The following is an 8,616-nucleotide window of genomic DNA, read 5'->3' on the forward strand; positions in this document are numbered from 1 at the left end:
CGATCAGCTCGATTGAGTTAATCGACTGGGCCTAACTACACAGTGTCCGTATGCACGCTCAAGAACTCACAGTGTGAGGAAATATAGATCTACTTAGAAGTTCTAGATGTCAGTGTGGGTATGTAGACCATGTCTGTGTATAGCTTAGTGAGTTGTTCCTTGAATCCCTTGTGGTCTTGTGCCTTGAGTGATGAATGTTGACTCCAGGAGATGGTCCTGTTTCCCTTGCACTCTGTGTGCATAGAACTGTACATCATTATTTGTGGATGAAGGCGATGGACTACAATGGACTTAAGTGCTGCTGTGTGTTTGCTTGGGATCATCTGCTGGTGACCAGTCGCTCAGGCCCTTGTTTAGGTGTGTTTAAATGTGGAGAAGTGCTGTCAGACCTATTGTGGAGAGTTTTTCTGATAGCATGCTAAGTAATGAAACGGTAATCTCTGTACCCATGAGGACCCCATGCCCTCACCCGTCTGCTTTCCAACCCCTACTCCCCACTCTTCTCTTCCCTGCTCTGCCTCTTCTTCCTCAGAACCCCTGGAAGAGCACCAGGTAGCCCAGCTGCTGAGGCGCTTTTCCAACGACCCCAATATTGGCCACCCGTTCTGCATGGACAGTGCTTTTGCCCACCACCTCCATCAATGCTCCTACCATCTCCGCCTCTTCCGCAACTGGTTAATCTCTGGCCAGGACCCGCTAGAGTACCTTTACGGTCAGCCCTGCGGAGGTCCCTCCGTGCCCCGCTGTGCCGTGACTGCAGTAATGGCCGCTACCACAGCCGCCTCAGCTTTGCTCTAGTGCCTCTGCTGTTTGAAGCATGCTTGTGTTATTGGAAAAAGCAGCTTGCATTGACACAGCTCTGGGTTTTCTTTTGTTTTTTTTTAAGATTGTGAGTATTTTTTAGGGCTATTAGGAAAAATAAAATAAAAATAAATTGTGACTAATCTTGTGCTTTGGTCTTAAAGTAATTAATCTAAAATGTTGAATTTGCAAAGATGTGCTCCTGTAAAAACGTTTGGGGTCAGTAATATATTTGTTTTTTAAAGAAATTAATACATTTATTCAGCAAGGACACATTAAAGGGTTAGTTCACCCCAAAATGAAAATTCTGTCATTAATTACTCACCCTCATGTCATTCCAAACTTGTAAAACTTTCGTTCATCTTCGGAACACAAAAGAAGATTTTTATGAAATCGGAGAGATGACTATCCCTCCATTGACTGCCTTTGCAACGACCACTTTGAAGCTTCTAAAAGTTCATAAAGAGGTCATAAAACTACCCATATGAATTGAACGGTTTAGTCCAAATTTTTTCAAGAGACTTGATAGTTTTTTATGCTGAACAGATTTAATTTTGGCTTTTACTCACATGTAAACATTGATCAGCAAAGCCTGAAGCTGCATAACACAGGAGAATGAACCTCAGTGGTTAGGCAGCACGTCTGAGCCTCCGCAAGTGATTTGATATTATGCATCATTCAGGTTCAGTTCCACTTCTGCTTATGTTCGCTGATCAATGTTTACATCTGAGTAAAAGCCTAAATTAAACTTTTTCATCATCACCGATTATGTCTCTTCAGAAAATTTGGACCAAAGTGCTCGATTCATATGGATTCGTTTTACGATCTCTTTATGAACTTTTTGAAGTGTCAAAGCAGTTGTTGCAAAGGCCGTCGATGGACCGGACAGACTTCTCTCAGATTTCATTTAAAATATCTTAATTTGTGTTCCGAAGATGAACAAAAGTCTTACAGGTTTAGAACGGCATGAGGGTGAGTAATTAATGACAGAATTTTAATTTGGGGCTGAACTAACCCTTTAAATTGATCAAAAGTGACAGTTAAGACTTTCACATTGTTACAAAAGGTTCTTTTGAACTTTCTGTTTATCAAGGAAAATCTAAAGAGTATTATGGTTTCCACAAAAATATTAAGGATCATGTGATGCTGAAGACTGCTGGAAATTCAGTTTTGCCATCACAGAAATAAATTACATTTTAAATTATATCCCAAAAAAGTGAAAACGGGTATTTCAATTTGTAATAATATGTCACAATATTACTGGTTTTTATTGTATATTTGACCAAATAAATGGAGCCTTGGTGAGCATAAGAGATGTCTTTAAGATGCATTAAAAAAAAAAATCTTACTGACCCCAAACTTTTAAATGGAAGTGTAAAGAAAATTAACTTAACATGCAAAAATATTTTACTTTGCAAGTCCACCACTGTGTTGGTAATATATTTTAGAATTTTTGTACTTTGATGATAAATTAATTCCACCATACAAAAGATTGTAGTTGACTTTTATTAACAGTCTCAGATGGATTTAATTAATATCACCTGTGCTGATACTATTCAAACCAGTGTTTAAAAAGAAGACAGAACAGATTGAAATATGTTTTAATGTTTAGAGAAGAGGATGGAGAAGCATTAGGAGTGATCTCTCACTGCTGTTTGCTGGGGTGTGTTGTGTGGCAGAAGCATGCCAGTGGCATCTGATTGCAACTGTGTCAGCTTACAGTCGCATTGACTTTCTGACGTATCAAAGTAACAGTAACAGTGACTGACTTGCATGGTAGTGGCATATGTTTTGCATGCCACAGGCCTCTGGGGATTAGAAAAAAAAAATATATTGTAATTTCTGTTCCAAATTATTATTTATGCATTACACTTTCAATAATTATTTAAACCACTTTTACTTCATGCATAATCATTCTCTTGCTTTTTTTTTTTTTTTTTTTACATTTTTATTTACATTCTCCATAATCCAGGGTCATTTTCATAAGTAATAGTCATAAGTGATGATTTGTCCTGAAATACATGTGTCCTTTTATAAAATTCATGCACTGATTATATGATGATCTGTAGGTGCAGTTTTCACATTCATTCCTGTTTTTATTCCTGTCTCTGCCAGCTCCCTCCTAATTTATGTGTGTTGCTTTTATCTACATTAAGAGTTAGGTTTTTCAACTTAAAGAAGTGCATAGAGACTAACAATTAATTAACAATGGAACTTTTTTTGTTTTACTTGAAGCTGTATGCGTGAATGTGGCTACATTACTACCAGATTAAGTATTAGCCTTCATTTTTGAATGTAGATTTAGATTTCCTATGTTATAGGAATGAATGATTGGTAAGAGGAAGAGGTGTGTTTGTTTTTGTGCATGTACGTCTGAATGTTTCCTGCCTGAATGTCTGTGGTTCTGTCACTAACAAGGGTTTGGCAGTAGGTGGAATGACTATTGACATTGGTTCAGTGGTTATAGACTGTTGAGTTTTTCTGGGTGTACACTGATGTCTGAATTGAGGACTGTTTTCTCTCATCACTTCTCTCATTTGCAGGTTTTGAAGGCTGCTCTATGGTGCCCTCCATCTACCCCCTTGAGACCCTCCACAACTCGCTCTCACTGAAACAAGTTAATGAGTTCCTGACAGCCGTGTGTGAAAATGCGGGAGATTCCCACACCAGGACAACCAGAGGTGATGCCCATAGCACCAATCTACATAAATTTAAGTAACCCAAGAAATGACAAATAACATGGCATACATTTAGGTCAATTTTAGGTCACTCTCAGTTCTTTTGATACTCCATTATAATGCGCTTGTGTCCTAATATAATGTAATATAATGCAATATAATGTGTGCTTGTCTCCCCTACTGTAGCTATCTCAGCTATGTTTGACTCCCAGAACCAGCCCACAGGGGACACTTACATGCCTCACAGAGTGCTGTCCTCTTCTGTTTCAATGCGCCAGCGCTCTGATCGGCCACCCTGGTGTGAGTACTGGTCCCTAAGCTGCTTTACATCATACTCCCATTGTACTAACATGTGTTAAATATGTTGGATGGTCCAAATGATCAAAAAATGTTTACATTTCTCTTGTCACTGTCCTATTTCAAGCTTAATTTTCATGAATGTTGGGATATAATTATGCAAGGTAACAGGGTTAACCGTTAAGAGGTTGAGATTTGACAAGCCTTGTGCTCAAGATTGAGCTTCTTACAGTAAGAATTTTCTGTTGATTTCTACAAATACTGTATACACTTTTCAATGATCAGTTCTGTACCATATAAAGTCATGGTAACAGTGCTGACATTTTAAACTAAACAAAAAGGTGATAAAGATGAGGATATAACCTGTCCTTGAAGTCCCTTGTAAAAAATAAGTGTGCGTAATTGTATTGAATGTGCACTTGTAGTGTTTTTTTTTTTTTTTTCAAATCTTAACAATGTGTTTAAAAAACTATACTTGCAGATAATGTAACATTAATGGAATAAAATGCCACTTAATGCTACTTTTAAAAAGTGTACTTTTTACTTTAAAGTACATTTTAAATCATGTTTTATAATCTTTTGTCGTGCTTTAAGGTTATTTTGACGTGTTGACTAACATATTTTAACTGTAGAGTGATTTTACATTCTTAGTTAATATATTTTAAATGTACTAACAGCTTCATTACTAATTTGTAATTTCAAATTTATTTAAATACATATACACTACCGTTCAAAAGTTTGGGGTCAGTAAGATTTTTTAATGTTTTAAAAGAAGTATCTTCTGCTCACCAAGCCTGCATTTATTTGATTAAAAATACAAACAAAAACAGTAATATTGTGAAATATTATTCCAATTTAAAACAGCTGTTTTCTATGTCAATATACAGTAAAGTGTAATTTATTCCTGTGATCAAAGCTGAATTTTCAGCATCATTACTCCAGTCTTCAATGTCACATCTAATATGATGATTGGATGCGCAAGAAACATTTATGATTATTATCAATGTTGAAAACAGTTATTTACATTTTTATTTCATGATGCTATGATGAATAGAAAGTTCAAAAGCATTGTAACATTAAACACTACCGTTCAAAAGTTTGGGGTCAGTAAGAATTTTAATTTTATTTTGGGGGGATAGAAATAAAATTAATACTTTTATTGATCAAGGATCAAGGAGTTAAACTGATCAAAAGTTACAGTAAAGACAATTATAATGTTATTACAATTATAATGTTTAAATAAATGCTGTTCTATTCATCGAAGAATTTTGAAAAAAAAATTGTAAAAAACTTTTACTTTTAAAAGTAAAACTCTTTTCAACATTGATAATAATAATGAATGTTTCTTGAGCATCAAATCATCATATTAGAATGATTTCTGAAGGATCATGTGACACTGAAGACTGAAGTAATGATGCTGAAAATTCAGCTTTGATCACAGGTATAAATTGCACTTTACTGTATATTGACATAGAAAACAGCCGTTTTAGATTGGAACAATATTTTTGTTTGTATTTTTAATCAAATAAATGCAGGCTTGGTGAGCAGAAGATACTTCTTTTAAAACATTAAAAAAATCTTACTGACCATACTAACCAAACTTTTGAACGGTAGTGTATATAATTTAGTTTACCATAAATGCTTGTTAGTAAATTCAGCAGGACACTTAAACCACTTTAACCAAGACAATAGAAGTAATTATGAAATTACCTATAAAGATGTACTTAAGTCCAACATAAGTGTCAAAAAAGCACTCTAATATTCAAATGCATTTAATATAAATATAAACTATAATACATTTTCATTTCTTTGCAGTTAACATGCAGTTAAGAGTACTAAAACATTACATTTAATTTGTACTTTATTCATTTAATGTTTGTTTTTTATCAAGTACTTATTTTAATGGTATGTTTAAAGTTACTTCTTTTTACAAAGAAAAAGTTAACACTGTCCTACTAACTTTAATTTTTTAAATTTCTTTAAAATGGAAAAAATATATGGTAACAGCGTTGATATGCCAAATTCATTTTAATAATACAATATGTCCACTAAAATCCACAAAAATAAGGACAAATGCTAGCTTTTCATTTTCATATATTTTTAAATTAGTACATCTAAGAGAAGAGAAAACACTGTGTTGAGCAGGCAAAAAAGGCATCCTCATCATGATAGAAATGGTAAAAAAAACCATACCAAAGTAGAATAAAGTTACTGAATTTTTTTTTTTTTTTTGAATATACTGTATATATGTTTTTTACACATACATATGTATGGGAGACAGAAATGGCACCTGTTTTGCAGAATAAGCCAAATAATTGTGTTTGTGTATGTGCGTGTGTATTTCTCCATGCAGACAGCAGTGGTCCCTCAAGTACAGTGTCAAGCGCCGGCCCATCGTCTCCCACCACGGCTGACACCTCTCCACGCTTCAGCTTCAGTGAGAAGATCACCCTCACGCCACAGAGCAGCGAGGAGATCCACCCGGCCCCTCACAACAGCCACTGTGTGTCCTCCACGCCTGAAACCAGCCTCCCCTCTGAAGACCCCCACCCCTCCGTACCATCTCCCATCCTGGAGAAACCCAGTGAAACGGCAGTCGACGGCACAGACTCTGCGGGCCAGTGTCTGACAGAGAGCCCCTGCCACAATGAAGTGTCAAGTCTGGCCCCCGCAGAGCCCACTCCTCCCTACTCGCTCTTGGCAGACAGTTCGCCAACGGAGTCCTTTTGCGGGCTGCCCAGCTCCCTGCCTGTGCTTCTCGAGCTCCGAGAGAGCAGCTCAGAGGCCGGCTCCAGCGCCCAGACCCCGCTCACGCCCGAGGAGCCGGACGAGTTCTTTGATACACAGGAAACGGTTGATGTGTGGAGGGGGAGCCCGGGGACCCTGCCCCACCCTGGCACTCCACTGGAGGTGGGAGCTCCACATGTGCCTGAGCCATGAAGGAAACGTAGACTCCCTCATACGTGAGTCCTTCACCCCATCCCAGCATGCTCTCGCTGTAGTGCCTCAGACCTTCATAAAGTCCCGAACAAGTCAAAGTGGGATTCGCCTAAGTCATTTAAGGGAAGTTGAAGAAATGGAGGCCCTCCCTGCGATTGTCACCTTTTGAACTTGAAGCTCCTGTCAAAAATCTTAATAAACTCTCCATGTGTTTAATTCTGTAGTGTTATTCAGAGATGCTTCCTGTGTAACGCATCACTCTAGTCCTACGGCCAGTGATCAAACGTAAGCTGTTAGACACACTGAAACATTTTTATGTGCACATAATATCTTCCTTGTCTCCAAATGACTGCATTTTTTTTTCTTCATTAGCTGGTCTGGAAGATATTTTTCAAAGGGATGTGATATTTGATACTAGCTTGTGTTTGTTCAAGTACTTAGTCAAGCTGAACTATTGAATAATGAACTTAAACAGCTAAATGCATATTACAGGGTTAGTTCACCAAAAAATGAAAATTCTGTCATCAGTAACTCACCCTCATGTCGTTCCAAACCCATAAGGCTTTCGTTCGTCTTCGAAACACAAATTAAGATATTTTTAATGAAATCTGAAAGATTTCCTCCACTGAAAACCTTGAAAAATCGAGTAAATCTTTGAGTTTTCAGAATAAACGTGATCACTTTATATAATGAACAGATTTAATTTAGCCTTTTTATACACATGTAAACAACCGTATTTAATATGCTTTAATAGGTATGTGTATTGATCAATGTTTATATGTAAACAAAAGTCTCAATTAAATCTGTTCATCATATAAAGAAATAATGTCTTTTCAGAATACTTGCCCATATTTCTCTTACAATGTGGAATGGACTTTTTTTAATGGAGGGACATCTCTCAAGTTTAATTAAAAATATCTTTATTTGTGTTCCAAAGATGAACAAAAGTCCTATGGGTTTAGAACGACATGAGAGTGATTAAATGACAATGTTCATTTTTGAGAGAATTATTCCTTTAAATTAACGCTACCGTTTTATTACTGTTTGCCAAAGCTTGCTATACCACTGTCATAATTTATTAAATCATTATAAAATACATATATATTTAGTCTATATATATATATAAATATTTATTGACTAATATGCAGCTTACTTTTAACAATGAGACTGCAAATGAAAGGTCTCATTTTTTATATTTTAGTTTTTATTTTTGTAAAACATACAGTGCTCTCACGGTTTTAAATAATAAAGTAGTGGTCTTCATTTCAAATACATTTCTCTCGCTTAACCTTTTTGCCAACAAAATACTTTTTTGTACCGTGACCCTCCTGTTTGATATCAAATGAAGGGTGCAGTGTACTGAGATTAAAATGACACACAATTTTTTTATTTTTTCTGCTTACTGTTTCAGTGTACAGTAAAAAAGAGAAAGATGCTGCTTTTCAGAAGCATATATTGTACTGTTTTCCTTTTGATCGGAACCTGTTCAGGATAAAAACATTAAGTAAACCTTGGATAGTGTTTACTGAGCATGCAGAATGTGTGTGTAAAAGTAACCGACTCTCACTGATGTAGGACCAGCTTGTAAGGCCTCTAGAATCTAGAGATGAGCATTTCACTTCCAGCCTCCAGCAGCGTCTGTGAATTATTCCACTGTGCTCGGAGTACAGTGAAGCACACTGAACCCACTGACAACTGTTTCTGTAATCACTGACATATTAAAGCATCTGCCTGATAGATTCAACTCAAACGTGTCGTACTGTTGGTGCTGTATGCCGTCTGTGCAGTAGTATTAAATTGCACTTTGATTTAGTGTTTCAAATAAAATAGGTATTGTCTATAGAAAATGACTGTCTTTTTATAATTTCTTATGTGTGAACTGCACTGATCAGATATAAAA

General features: G+C 36.3%; 1 protein-coding gene across 11 annotated transcripts in view; it reads left to right on the forward strand.

The window, feature by feature from the left end:
• The window catches only part of ppip5k1a (diphosphoinositol pentakisphosphate kinase 1a), a 36,365-nt gene extending 27,749 nt beyond the window's left edge, over window positions 1-8,616 (forward strand). For 3 of the 11 annotated variants that reach the window (XM_067401957.1, XM_067401959.1, XM_067401958.1), the window contains 4 exons: window positions 533-712; window positions 3,345-3,482; window positions 3,666-3,779; window positions 6,130-8,615. In XM_067401957.1, coding sequence (XP_067258058.1) covers window positions 533-712; window positions 3,345-3,482; window positions 3,666-3,779; window positions 6,130-6,716 — 1,019 coding nt within the window. In that variant the 3' untranslated portion in view covers window positions 6,717-8,615. Of the gene's footprint in view, window positions 1-532; window positions 760-3,344; window positions 3,483-3,665; window positions 3,780-6,129 lie in introns of those variants that run through there. The other 8 variants (XM_067401960.1, XM_067401965.1, XM_067401966.1 and 5 more) reach the window with 6 other exon arrangements.

Source organism: Chanodichthys erythropterus, chromosome 11 (assembly GCF_024489055.1).
Source record: "Chanodichthys erythropterus isolate Z2021 chromosome 11, ASM2448905v1, whole genome shotgun sequence".
Lineage (NCBI taxonomy): Eukaryota > Metazoa > Chordata > Actinopteri > Cypriniformes > Xenocyprididae > Chanodichthys > Chanodichthys erythropterus.